The 15,059-nt window shown below is 42.6% G+C and overlaps 1 protein-coding gene across 4 annotated transcripts in view; it reads left to right on the top strand.

Moving 5' to 3' along the window:
* Positions 1-11,209, top strand: part of brd2a (bromodomain containing 2a) — a 29,855-nt gene extending 18,646 nt beyond the window's left edge. Inside the window, exons 8-12 of one of the 4 annotated variants that reach the window (XM_084327812.1) lie at positions 1,870-2,094; positions 4,266-4,564; positions 5,509-5,828; positions 7,565-7,693; positions 8,818-11,209. In XM_084327812.1, the coding sequence (XP_084183938.1) occupies positions 1,870-2,094; positions 4,266-4,564; positions 5,509-5,828; positions 7,565-7,693; positions 8,818-8,948 (1,104 nt within the window). In that variant the 3' untranslated portion in view covers positions 8,949-11,209. The remainder of the gene's footprint in view (positions 1-1,869; positions 2,095-4,265; positions 4,565-5,508; positions 5,829-7,564; positions 7,694-8,817) is intronic. The other 3 variants (XM_084327813.1, XM_084327815.1, XM_084327814.1) reach the window with 3 other exon arrangements.
* The last annotated feature ends 3,850 nt before the right edge of the window (positions 11,210-15,059 follow it).

The following is a 15,059-nucleotide window of genomic DNA, read 5'->3' as shown; positions in this document are numbered from 1 at the left end:
CCCTTACCTTAGATGCGCCGCGCCTGCTGCATGCATCCCACAACTTTATCTTTTCCATTCATTCATTCCAGATAGGGCCATGGAGAGGCATTGTTGTTATTGACATCATCTTCATCAATGCCATCAGCCCTGGAAACATCGAATCCCTCTGCCATTTCGCGCGGACTGGTTGCATTCATTCATCAGTGGTCTGTTTTGATTTGCACTTCCTGGTTTGCGGAGCTGGAGTCCCGCCCTATCCTGCCTCTGATTGGCCTACCCGTAATGTTTTGGCCTAACCTTACCCAATCGTGAGTCGTCATACTCATATCTAAACCAACCAACCAATCATAGTGGGTTTTCTCCGGTGAGTTTTCTTTTTTTCACAAATCTTTGTCTGTTTCTCCGGATAGTAGCGTGTAGCGTTTCCTCACGCTACGTCACTACTTCGTTCTAAAAATAGCTGCACAACAGAGAACGCTACTTGGTTCAAAAGTAGCGACGCTACCATCACGCTACTGAGAAATGTAGTTAAGCTATGTAGCGTCGCTACTTGTAGCTAGCTACTGCCCATCACTGCTCCAGCTGCAGAACGGCAGACCAGCCACACTCTCAGACCCAAACGCATTTCCTTTGATTTAATTATACATCAAATGATTTATGTCAAGGATTGCAATGCCTCGCTTGAATGAAGTTAACTTTTCACCTGGATAATGTCAACATTCAGGGTGAATGTAATGTGAGAAATTGGGATATAAAAAATAAAATAAAGGATCGGGAAAGATCGGTATCGGTAGATACTCAAAATCACATGATCGGGATCGGATCGGGAGCAAAAAAAGGTGATCGGGACATCCCTACTCGACACCCTTACCTGCCAGAGTTGTACCTTCCTGCTGACTTGTTATTGTACACAATTTTGTCAAATTGTACAAAAGCGAAACTGAAACCTAACAAACTATAACCAAACTAAATGACAAACTAATTGATGATGCATGATAATGCCTTAAAGGTGCTGTAAGTGGTGTCTTTTTTGTTAAAATAAGTACATAAAATAGTTGCTCTACATTCCAACAGCCATTACTGATATAGTATATCGTCGCTGGCGGAAGAAAAACCTTGTAACTCCATTTTATTATAATTTTTTTTTTTAAATCAACTCCGATCACCCTCCATACGTGTGTGGTTTTACAAAGTTTAAACAATGGGAAAGGGTTAAACCGATCATCTGTCTAAACCTCGTAACTATTCGCCCTCGAATCTGTGTTCGTTTTTTTCATCTCCTGGAAAGTTGGGTTTTTGGAGTTACAAGGTTTTCTTCCGCCGGTGACGATATATAGTATATAGTGTCTGGTCAGTAACATGGGTCTCCCTCTGTTCTGCAGTAAACACTAAATAAATGTTCTGGTATCCCCTCCCACTTTATGCAATCAGGAGAGAGAACTCCACACACTGCAAAAATGGTCTTGACAAAAAAAAAACACTTACAGCTAGGGATGCTCGATATTGGCTTTTTTACCGATACCGATATTGTCCAACTCTTAATTTCCGATACCGATATCAACCGATACCGATATATGCAGGGTTTCCCCCCTCCAAAAAACGGAATAATTTCAGGTAATTAACATTACATATGTCTTGTTGTGGAATTAACATAACATTATGCATACTTTTGACAATAAATAAAATCAGAATTTGTTCTTACTTGCTTGCCTGGGTAAATAAAGGTTATAGAAATGTTACAAAAAAAACATTAAACCGATACCGATATTTTCCCATATCACATTTTAATGCCAATATCGGCCGATAATATCGGACATCCCTACTTACAGCTCCTTTTTACAACAGCATTAACCCCCCCCCCCCCCCCCCCCCTCTCTCTGTCTCCAGGACGTGTTTGAATTCTGCTTTGCTAAGATGCCAGACGAGCCCCAGGCCCCCCCCAGCTCCCGCGGGGGGGGCCACTCCTCCTCCTCTTCGTCCTCCTCCTCGTCGTCGTCCTCGGAGAGCGGGCCGAGCAGCGCGAGCGAGGAGAGCGACAGCAGCCCCAGCTCTGACAGTGAGGAGGAGAGGGCCAACCGTCTGGCCGAGCTGCAGGAACAGGTGTGTATACAGGTACATGCTGGGCCGGGCCGGGGTTCTTACATATTAATATTAATGTTATAGTAATGTTGTTTTATACTAGGGATGAACACTAGTAATGTTTTATTATTATTATTATTATTATTATTATTATTATTATTATTATTATTATTATTATTATTATTATTATTATTATTGATAAGCTACCTCCTTATACTACATCAGGTAGCTTATCAATAATTATGTAGTATAAGGAGGTAGCTTATCAATAATGATGTAGTATAAGGAGGTAGCTTATCAATAATGATGTAGTATAAGGAGGTAGCTTATCAATAAGGAGGTAGCTTATCAATAATGATGTAGTATAAGGAGGTATCTTACCAATAATGATGTAGTATAAGGAGGTAGCTTACCAATAATGATGTAGTATAAGGAGGTAGCTTATCAATAATGATGTAGTATAAGGAGGTAGCTTATCAATAAGGAGGTAGCTTATCAATAATGATGTAGTATAAGGAGGTATCTTACCAATAATGATGTAGTATAAGGAGGTAGCTTACCAATAATGATGTAGTATAAGGAGGTATCTTACCAATAATGATGTAGTATAAGGAGGTAGCTTACCAATAATGATGTAGTATAAGGAGGTAGCTTACCAATAATGATGTAGTATAAGGAGGTAGCTCACCAATAATGATGTAGTATAAGGAGGTAGCTTACCAATAAGGGCCTTAACACATTGAGTGCCACGGACGACATATCTCGTTTTATCAGCCCCCCCCCCCCCCATTGAGTGCCGACGACGCGAAATGTCGTTTGCCGTATTTTTTTTATTGGCGATTTGAATTCATATTTCATCAATCGAGCCATGGGTTAGTGCTGCAGAGTCTCTCTGAGCTCAATTGGGAAGATACCGCCCCCTATCGTCTCTCCCTGTGTAACTGCATCCCATCAGCTCAGACTGATACAGGGGGAGTGGTCAGTTTGCTCATTTTATTTTTCCGTCAAGGCATCTGAAGAGACCAAGTGATCGCCGGCCCTCAGAACAGCGACGATTATGTATTTACAGTACCAACACTGTAATCAATAAGCGTGATCGATATTTGGAATGGCGATCAGGAATTGGAATTATCTTTTTGGATAACATCTGATCTCAGGTAAGGAATCTATTTTTTTTTTTTTTTTAACTTTGACCAGTCAGCTGGTTCTTTTAGCGTTTATCGCTTTTTCATCGCATTCATACTTGGTCAAGTTCGACCGACAGAAGCAGGCTGAAAGGGTTCAGATGGGGGGGAAGACACTCTGGGAAAGGCACGGCTGCCGTCCGGGATTCGAACGCGCTCAGCCCCAGATCCGTGACGAGCACGGTTGTCCACGGCGCTGAAATAGCACTCGCGGTACGTGGTGAGCTACTGGAGCTCCCTATAAGGAATCTATTTTACCAGTCTTAGGATAATCAGACCCGTTTTCACGGCGATTTCAGCGTTTGCCCTATGTGTGATGTGGCTGTTTGGCTGTGATCGCTGATGAGGAAATAAGAGAATCGATTTTTCAGCTCGCGTCTATAGCGGGCATAAGTACACATACTATCGATAATCTAGCGTTTATTTGAAAACGATTCATAAATAGGCCGACAAATGACGACGTGTCTAGTGTATTCGAGAATATTCCAATAAATGCAGTTTATGGGGGAATCTTTAAATTTGGCGAAAATTTTAGAGAGAACGATAGCTTTTCGAAATGCTATAAAGAGGATATTAACCGATTTATAAAAAAAAAAATTGTTTCGACAATGTTGACTGCAAACAAGTCATTGATAAGCGACGGGCAGATTAGACACATAGCCATAATTTAAAACATAGATTAGGCGTTTTTAACGCTAACATTGAAGTGGATGATGGCATTCAATGGGGTAAAAATGTAAACAAGGTCGGCACTGAAACTTAAAAATGAACAAATACCAGTGTTTGTTGCGCCTCTCTGTCAGAGTAGCGATAGTTTCCCTGTTGGTGATCAGCTGGCGCTCCTCTTTAAAGTAGCTTCCTGTTACCATGATGACCATGTGACTCTAGACCTAATTAATCCATGTGGTTTCTCCTCTTCTTCTCCTCTCCTCTTCTTCTCCTCCTCCTCTTCTCCTCCTCCTCTTCTCCTCCTCTCCTCTTCCTCTCCTCTCCTCTTCCTCTCCTCCTCCTCTCCTCCAGCTGAAAGCTGTGCACGAGCAGCTGGCCGCCCTCTCGCAGGGTCCCATCGTCAAACCCAAGAAGAAGAAGGACAAGAAGAAGAAGAAGAAGCCAGAGAAGGAGAAGCACCGGAGGGAGGAGGAGGAGACGACGCCCGTCCGTCCGGCCAAGATCCCCAAGACCTCCAAGGCCCCCAAAGCCCCCAAGGCCCCCAAAACCCCCAAGACCCCCAAAAACCCCAAGGCCAAGAGCAGCCGAGCAGCGGGGAACTCATCTGCCCCGAGCAAGAGGGGCCAGGGCAGGAAGAACAACAAGAGCAAGTGAGTAGGAATGGTGGGTGGGGTGAGGGAGGGAGGTTAGTGGGTGGGGTGAGGGAGGGAGGTTAGTGGGTGATGTTAGTGTTAGGGAGTGAGGTTAGTGGGTGGGGTTTATGTTTATGTTTATTTAGGATCTTCATTAGCTTTTGCACTTGACAAAAGCTGTACCTCCTGGTAGGGATGGGTACCTTTCACATTTGAACCGATACCGGTACCTGTGAATCGATACCGGTACCCAACGGTACCTTTTTTCGGTACTTTAGTCTCAAGAAATTTTATTTACCTACCTCAGTCGTAAAAAAAAAATCCAAACTTCAAATAACTACAATTTCGACAGTTTTCGGCTTGTCATTGCTCCGACTGCTTTGTTGTTGAATCAAGTCAAATCCTAGGTAAGCATATATTGTGCGTGTGAACGTTGACATGAAAAGAGAAAAGTAAAAAAAAAAAAAGTAAGTTTATTTTTTATTTTATTTTTTTTTCGGTTTCTCACTTGATTCGATACTCGGTAGTACCGACGTGTTTCGGTTCGGTGCCTCAAAAGTACCGAATTCGGTACCCATCCCTACTTCCTGGGGTCCGGCACTTAGTTACAACAATGCAAAAATCATCAAGACATTACATCATTATCAACATCAATTACATCATTATCAACATCATTAACAATCTCATCCTCAGTTAAGGATGACATTGTACAAGATACTTATTAGCATAAAGTATTAAAATCAAATAATTAAAATCAAATAAATAGTGCTTCCCGAGCAGCACTCGGCAAGGGTGAGTGAGTGGCAGATGCTATAAAAAAAATTCATTTTAGATAATGAATTATAACTTTATATTATAACCGCTTAATTATATACATATTTTAAAGACGAGAAGGGGGAAAAAAATTATGTGTTTGACGTCGTTGTTTTATTAGTTCGATAACGACCTCCATCCCTCTCCAGGTCTAAAAAAGGCACCATGACGTTCAACGTGCAGCGCGTGGAAGCGGCCGCCATGCTGCCCCACTACGACTCCGACGAGGAGGAGGAGACGCTGCCCATGTCGTACGACGAGAAGCGGCAGCTGAGCCTGGACATCAACAAGCTGCCGGGGGAGAAGCTGGGCCGCGTGGTGTACATCATCCAGGCCCGCGAGCCCTCGCTGAGGGACACCAACCCGGAGGAGATCGAGATCGACTTCGAGACGCTGAAGCCGTCCACGCTGCGGGAGCTGGAGAGATACGTCATGACCTGCCTGAGGAAGAAGCCCCGCAAGCCCTACGGTAGGTCCCTCACCCTAACCCTGCTAGCCCTACGGTAGGTCCCCTAACCCTGCAAGCCCTACGGTAGGTCCCCTAACCCTAACCCCGCAAGCCCTACGGTAGGTCCCCTAACCCTAACCCCGCAAGCCCTACGGTAGGTCCCTCACCCTAACCCTGCAAGCCCTACGGTAGGTCCCTCACCCTAACCCTGCAAGCCCTACGGTAGGTCCCTAACCCTGACCCTAACCCTGCAAGCCCTACGGTAGGTCCCTAACCCTGACCCTAACCCTGCAAGCCCTACGGTAGGTCCCCTAACCCTGCAAGCCCTACGGTAGGTCCCCTAACCCTGCAAGCCCTACGGTAGGTCTCCTAACCCTGCAAGCCCTACGGTAGGTCCCCTAACCCTGCAAGCCCTACGGTAGGTCCCCTAACCCTGCAAGCCCTACGGTAGGTCCCCTAACCCTGCAAGCCCTACGGTAGGTCTCCTAACCCTGCAAGCCCTACGGTAGGTCCCCTAACCCTGCAAGCCCTACGGTAGGTCCCCTAACCCTGCAAGCCCTACGGTAGGTCCCTCACCCTAACCCTGCAAGCCCTACGGTAGGTCCCTCACCCTAACCCTGCAAGCCCTACGCCCTGCAAGCCCTACGGTAGGTCCCCTAACCCTGCAAGCCCTACGGTAGGTCCCCTAACCCTGCAAGCCCTACGGTAGGTCCCTCACCCTAACCCTGCAAGCCCTACGCCCTGCAAGCCCTACGGTAGGTCCCCTAACCCTGCAAGCCCTACGGTAGGTCCCCTAACCCTGCAAGCCCTACGGTAGGTCCCCTAACCCTGCAAGCCCTACGGTAGGTCCCCTCACCCTAACCCTGCAAGCCCTACGTTAGGTCCCCTAACCCCAACCCTAACCCTGCAAGTCCTACGCTAGGTCCCCTAACCCCAACCCTAACCCTGCAAGCCCTACGGTAGGTCCCCTAACCCCAACCCTAACCCTGCAAGCCCTACGGTAGGTCGCCGCGTCACATAGCCTTAGTGACGGGTTGAAGTTGTGTACTTCTCAGAAAAAAAAAAAAAAAAAGCCTTAGAGGATACAATAATTCAGGAGTACAGTTTTGAGTAAAACATCAAACTTATTATCATTTTCTTTTTCAAAAAATTATATCTTGCAGCATATTTTTATTATTATTATTATTTTTTTATATTAAAATATATTTCGTTTTTAAGAATTTGTAAAGGATTGACAAAAATAAGCATGTGCTTCAGCCTATTCCTTTTTTTCGGTCATTGATTTTGGATTTTGTGTGCGCTTACCTTGAATATGTACATTTGTGATTTAAATTATTTATAAGTCCACACAAGTGTGTTTTTGATTTATCTGTAAACAAGATAGAAAAATAAACTTCATTCATTCATCATCACAAGATAAGATACGGTTGCTGATTTAGGTGCAGAGCACGATCATGGAAATCCTGGACCAAGTTATGGAATTTGCAAATGTGTTTTCCTGCCTGGAAATGTTTTGGGACTTTCTATTTCAATCTATTACCGTGTAACGCAGTCCGTCGCTAGTCTTGTGTTCAATCTATTACTGTGTAGCGTAGTCTGTCGCTAGTCTATTACCGTTAGACTACATCTATTACTGTTTTGATTCACGGTGTCTTGATCCCGGTGTCTTGATTCCCGGTGTCTTGATTCCCGGGTGTCTTGATTCCCGGTGTCTTGGTTCCCGCTGTCTTGACGCGGCCTCTCTGGTTTCTGTGCAGCAGGCAAGAAGGGCGGAGCTGGCAAGTCGCGGGAGGAGTTGTCTATGGAGAAGCAGCGGGAGCTGGAGCGGAGGCTGATCGACGTTAGCGGGCAACTCAACTCCGGCAAGAAGCCCGCCAAGGCCAAACGTAGGTCCCCTGATGGTGATGCACGACATATCAATCCATATTTGTGAATATTCCATCCGCTTGTCGTGGTGGTGTAAATGTTTTCACCACAAGGCCCAGCCTATAATCTATAGCCTAATAATGGAATCAAATTAATATTGGCTCGAGTCGCACGACATGGCATTTTGTATCTTTTCATTGGGAACCTTTTGCCGTTTTACTTTTACTCATTGCGTATGTTGTATGCGTACGAGATTAACCACATTGGCAAATATATATATATATTTGCACTATATATTTATTTGCACTATATTTGCATATATACATTGCACTACTTGTATTGTCTTTTATACCAATTATGTCTGAAATTTATTTAAAAAAAAATAATATTTGGTCAATTCGTGTGCTGATTTTATGCCTATGTTCATTTTTTATACTAATTGCTGTGGTGTGCACTCTGGACTGAGGTACTATATAGATAGTTATTCATATTTATTATTGTTATATTGTAGAAATGTGTGCATTGAAATGTCTCGACTACATTGAAAATGAGGGTGACCTCAACTCTGGACTGAGGTACTATATAGATAGTTATTCATATTTATTATTGTTATATTGTAGAAATGTGTGCATTGAAATGTCTCGACTACATTGAAAATGAGGGTGACCTCAATTGTAATTTCGAGAATAAATAAAGGTTGATGATATATTCGCTGATGTATAGAATATTGAGGCTTTATTATGTCCATTAATATCCACTAAAATATAACGAATATTCAGCAAGTCACATATCGCTGCTGGCGGGACAAAACCTCATAACTCCAAAAACCCAACTTTTCGGCAGATGAAAAAAACGAACACAGATTTGAGGGCGAATAGAGTTACGAGGTTTAGTGTAGACTTTGTAAAACCACACACACATGGAGGATGATCTACTGAGTTGATACAAAAAATATATATATATATATATATATATATATATATAAAAATATGGAGTTAGGAGGTTTTGTCCCGCCAGCAGCGATATTGTATTAAGTCACCATACTGTACTACATTATACAGTACCTCTTGTGTGTAGCCTCTCCGTCGCGGTGGACGTGTGCGTCTCGCAGCGTTGACTAAACCTGAACCTTGTCCTCCCGCAGCGGAGAAGCCCTCGGCGGTGGAGCAACACGCCCAGCCGTCCCGCCTCAGCGCCAGCAGCTCCTCGTCGGACTCCTCCTCCTCTTCCTCCTCCTCCTCCTCCTCAGACACAAGCGAATCGGACTCTGGCTGAGAAAAAGGAAGAGAGAGAGAGAGAGAGAGAGAGAGGAAGAGAAGAGAGATTGAGTTTGAGATGAACCCGCCGAACTATCGGGCCGCCGTAGAAAGGACTAAACGAGGGGAGCCGGAGTGGACTGAACCGGCCCCTAGGATTACTGACACCCACCAGAACCGCTGGACGGGGTCACAGCGTAACGCACCGAGGCAGAGGAACCCCTGGTCCCACTCAGAAGTGAGACGGACGGACGGACTGAGAGAGAGAGAGAGAGAGAGAGAGAGAGAGAGAGAGAGAGAGAGAGAGAGAGAGAGAGAGAGACACGGGGCTTCCTCAGTGTCCAGTTTCCATGCATCCATTCCAAGCTTTGGATCGAGAGATGGAGCGAGAGCCGCTGACTCCCTCCCTGCCCCGCCGCTGTGTCCCAGCATCCTCTGGTGACCGGGGGCCTCTGAGGACGGAGCGAGGGACGCTTCCTGTAGAGAGGCAAGAGACAGGGAATCTCACGGAGGGACGAGGGCGCGGGCACTGCCGGGACCAGAGTGGAGTCTCCGGAGACCCACTTCCTTCTTGCTGCGCCTCCTTTCTCTTCACGCTGTATAGATAATTTGTACAGTTATATAAATATCTATTTTTCTTTTATAAAGAAGCATTTTACGGAGCTAATTTATCCCCGAATTCTGGGGAAAGGTGAACTGGTGTGGGCGTCTGGGCGACAATGTTTTTTTTTTCTCCTTCTCATGACAAAGAGGGTAGAGGGGTTAACAGGTGTGTGTGTGTGTGTTTGTTTCTGTGTTTTGTGTGTCTGTCTGTGTGTTTCTGTGTCTCTGTGTGTGTCTGTCTCTGTCTGTGTGTGTGAGAGAGAGAGCGTTAGGTCCGCCACGTGCAGCCTTGCTTGCTCCTCATCGTCAGCTAAAGCACCTTGGTTCAGTGGAAGATGGAAATGCACACGATACAGAGGAACTGACTAAACATCCCTATTGTACTACAAACCCCACTTACTATGTACTCCTGTGTACTGCATCCTTGTGTGTACTCATGTACTTGTGTGAAAGGACTGGCCACTGTACAGAAATGTTGCATAGTACAACCCCAGGGTTTAGATGGAATATATTTCTGTTTATTTGGCCTTTTTTTCCCCCCTTTCTTTCCGTTTCTCTGTAACTGTTGCTTTCTCTTCCTGTCTCCATTCTGCTAATAAACCGTGAGGACGTGTCGGCTCTCACCCGTGCCCAAATAACAGCTTGATTTCATTTATTTGTCGATTTTGATTTGGGTTTGTACCTTTTTAGTCATAACACCATTTAATAGAGAGGCCTATTTTAAAGAGATAATTTCTTAAATTTTTACATATTTAACGCCATCTTTTAACAGTAGATGGCGTCTTGCTACAGATATTGTCGGGTGGGTTCCCCCAGAACTCCCTGACGACAGACGGTGTTGCCATAGCAACCACTCGACCGCACTATTGTCTTTTTACAAACAACCCTGGCCTTTTGACAACTACGGCAGCTGAAAGTACATTTTCTATCTTATATGATCGAAGTCTTGTTAAGGAGTAAGGTTTTGCTCATAATGCTGATGCACTGTTCATTCTGAAGGTACTACTAAACTAATTTTGTGATCTAGTTCAGTTGTGTATCTAGCTTTCTTTTTTCTTTTTTTAATCAGTTACGGCTTGAGATTGTTTGAATTATTTGTACGTGTTTTAAATAAGATTATTTATTTGGGAGGAATTCAAGTGGAGATATATATATATATAAAAACTTTTTCACATTACTCAAAGTGAGTTTTACTTCAAAAGCTTACACTTCAAAGTCTGTTAAGAAACATGACAGATGAGGAGCTGTGAGGTCAGACGTGTACATATTTGACAGTTTCAATATATGGAGCATGTTTTATTTTCCATATTTTCTTTGGTCAATATTTCCCCCCAAACGGAGATTTTTTTTTAATTATTTTGAGACCGGGCTTGTATTTATCAAACTTCTTTTTAAAAATAAAGAAATACAATTATATATATATATAATTGTCTTTATTTTTTATAGGACCGCTGACCTGGGATCAGACTTCTCGGGTCACATGACCATAATACACCTCGCTATGGCTAGTCTCGAATCAGCGCTCCCGCTTTTTTTGAGACGCTTGATAAATACAGGCCCAGAGCTGTTCTAGTCTTAAGTTCTCTGAAGTTTGTCTCTGTACTTTAACATTATTACCTTTCCATCTGAAGTCCTATACATAAATAAACAGAGAAACGTTGCTCTTTTTCCACTGAGTCACTGCGAGTGTTTCGTTATTGGCGGGTTAATGAGTTTGGTCGGGGATGTGTGTTAAGATTATACAAGATTGACAATGCAGAGCAGTGTGCTTGATATCAAATAAAAGGTTCTTATTACCTATATTTAATGTAACATATGGGGCATACAGACCTTCATCTGTGCCTTTTGTTTATACCGTTTATTTTTTATATTCAGAGTTAATTATATTGTTTACACTGTTTATTTCTATATTCAGATCTAATTTCATTGTCTATATTCATGTCTTTCTACCATTACCCTGCCCATGATGATACCTGTACCCCCCCTCCCCCATGCTGCTATCACACCCACATTTCCCCAAGGGATCAATAAAGGATAATCTTATCTTACTTAAAGTTAAGATATTGTGTCAAACAGGATAGCACTGGAGACACTGATCATCTTTAGAGAAATATCTAACGGGGCGCAAGAAATCACTTAACGTTACTTTCAACACAAACGTGTCTTCAAACGGACCATTTGAATCCTTCCCACATTTGGACGCCTTGGTTAATCTGCTGTTTTATTTATACAGATGCCAATTTACTGATCTCTATTTATGAATATATTGAAATTCTTTATTGGGAAAACCACATTGAGATACAGTATCTCGTTTTCGAGAGGGTCCCACATTTTGTGCAATATAATACAGAATCAACACAACACAACAAAAAAATAAATAAAGGACACATACAAAAACACAACAGAACAAGTACACATTATAAGAGGATATGTCTCATTATAAGAGGATATGTCTCATGAATGTTATGTCATATTTCAATACATTTATTATGTTATTAATTGCTTATCCAACCTGACCCCTCCCTGTCTTAAGCCTAGTATGCAACAGGCGTCCAATTGTGGGAAGGGTTTAAAATAGTCAAATGCCATGTATCCGAAGAAGACACTTACGTTAGTGATTTAAATAGTCTGTTTATTAAATATGTTTCTAAAGATGATGTGTGTCTCCGGTACCTTCCTTTTTGATGACTACGTGGTCCTGATCTGAGCAGCACCGGTCCTATATCTGTGCTTTCCCGAATTCATATTCGGATTCGGACACATCCCTAGAGCTATACTTCAGATGAGAATGTATATTATGAATTGCCGGCTCCCGTAGGTGCTCGTTGAGAGTAATTTTGAAAGTGGGTAGTGATTCACATTCCTTTACAGCTGTGGGTAGGGCGTTCCACATTGATGTGGCATAATTGCGAAACATGTTTAGTCCCTTGTTTGAGCCGAATCTGGGTTTAACATGATTTGTGGAGCTCCCTCTGGTGTTGTGGTCGTGGTATTCACTGACCTTTGGGAAGTATTTTGTCATGTACATGGGTACCTTAGTCGTGTAGTGTATCTTGTAGACCAGGCCCATTGCAAGTTGCTGTACTCTGTCATCTACTCTAAGCCTTCCTAGGTTGTCAAAGTGGGCAGGGGTGAGGTGGGTTCTAGGAGTAAGGTCAAGCAGTAGTCTGACCAGTTTGTTTTGAGATGTTTGTAATTTTGTTTTTAGCGCCTTTGAGGTGCTTTGGTACCATGAGATGCAAGCATAGTCGTAGTACCCTTGAATGAGTGCTCCTGCCAGAGTCTTCAGGGTATTCTTGTTTACCAGAGAGGAGATCCAGTACAAGAATCGAGTTCGTTGGTTGACTTTTTTTATTACATTGGATGCCATTTTGTCCAGTGGTGCAGTGCTGGGCAACCGCGGTCAAACGGCGTTTGGGCTTCGAAGTGCGCGCATCCTATTATTATGCAAAGTCTAGGTGATAAGTGCCTAGACTTTGCATAATAATAGGATACCGTTTGGCCTCCGCCCATATTACGACTGCACCCCTGATTTTGTCACAGGAAAGATTTCAAGTCAACTCAAGTCAAGAGTTTTATTTGTCACGGCATACAAGCATACAGTGAAATTTGCCTCTAGGATGGAACCTAGGTATAATTTCATCTTTCCTTGTGACAATATTGTCACCCACTGTAACTGAGAAGCCGTCGGTCTTGCTGAGTTTGTTATTTGAACAGAAGAGAATGGACTCTGTTTTACCCAGGTGTAATGATAGTTTGTTATCAGCAAGCCAGTTGCAGATTTTGCCGAGTTCCGAGCTGAGGGTTTTTTCAACCTGTAACTTGTTCTTGTCAGAGACCAGCAGGGCTGAGTCGTCCGCGAACAGGAACAAGTTGCAGTCACAAGCTGACGACATGTCATTTGCATAAATTAGGAACAGTAGCGGTCCTAGTATGCTTCCTTGTGGAACACCACAGCTCACTGGGAGGGGGGGATAGGGTACCGTTTACCTCCACCATCTGTTCTCCCCTCCAGGTAGGATTGCATCCAGCTCACTGATAGACTATCAAAACCAATTGGTTTTAGCTTGTCAATCAGAATGGAGTGATTGACCGTGTTGAAGGCCTTTTGTAGGTCCAGCATGACCATGCCGCAGTATTTGCCGGCGTCCACCTCTTATTTGATGTGGTCGTTCAAATAGAGAAGGCATGTGCCTCTCGAGTCCTCAAGACATAATGTGATTGTAAAGTAAATTCTGCTTTTGAGTAGAAAAACAATTACATTAATGTATAATACTTCATGTGGAAATAGAATAAAGAAAAAAACAACAATAAAGAGATAATGTAGCTCCGTTGTGTGCAGGGGTGCAGTCGTAATATGGGCGGAGGCCAAACGGTATCCTATTATTATGCAAAGTCTAGGCACTTATCACCTAGACTTTGCATAATAATAGGATGCGAGCACACAACGCCGTTTGACCGCGGTTGCCCAGCACTGCACCACTGGTTGTGTGTGTCCCTATGACACCGACTAGGTTTATAATAAATCTAAAAAAGAAAACGTGTCCTAACGCGCCATCTAGTGGACGAATACAGAACAGCAAAGCTTCCTGGCATGGCCGCCTCCTCAAGACTCCAGACTTCAGATGAGAATGTATATTATTAAAGTGTATATTAGTAACAGCTAGACTTCAGATGAGAATGTATATTATTAAAGTGTATATTAGTAACAGCTAGACTTCAGATGAGAATGTATATTATTAAAGTGTATATTAGTAACAGCTAGACTTCAGATGAGAATGTATATTATTAAAGTGTATATTAGTAACAGCTAGACTTCAGATGAGAATGAGAACTTCTACGGTTAAATGGGGCCTATAATACTTCAACTCCCAGGAATATGGAAAGGCTCTAGGAAAACTATAAATATGTTTATTGTGTATATGTATATGGATTATGTATAATGTGAATACAAAGGTTTGTAGACTGTCTTCTCTAACAGATGTGAAGATGCAGGTTTGTAGATGTCTTCTCTAACAGATGACATGACTCAATACAAAGGACTCTAAAAGTGAACATGAAGTGGACGTTGAACTCTGTAACTTGTGATCTTAGACAAAAGCCTGAAAGACTGAATAATAACATAATAATAATAATAATAATAATAATAATAATAATAATAATAATAATAATAATAATAATAATAATAATAATAATAACATAATGTGATTGTAAAGTCAATTCTACTCTTGAGTAGAAACAATTTAAACAATGTATTAATAATACTGCATGTGGAAATAGAATAAAGAAAAAACTACAATAAAGAGATAATCTAATCTAAAAAAGAAAACGTGTCCTAATGCGCCATCTAGTGGACGAATACAGAACAGCAAAGCTTCCTGAAAACCACCATGGCCGCCTCCTCAAGAGTCTTGAGTCAAGACATTGTGATTGTAAAGTAAATTCTACTTTTGAGTAGAAAAACAATTAAAACAATGTATAATACTGCATGTGGAAATAGAATAAAGAAAAAAAAAAACAATAAAGA

Source organism: Notolepis coatsorum (assembly GCF_963971535.1).
Source record: "Notolepis coatsorum genome assembly, chromosome: 13".
Classification (NCBI taxonomy): Eukaryota; Metazoa; Chordata; class Actinopteri; order Aulopiformes; family Paralepididae; genus Notolepis; species Notolepis coatsorum.
The sequence above is the reverse complement of the archived record's forward strand: the minus strand, read 5'-3'. Positions and strand labels throughout refer to the sequence as shown.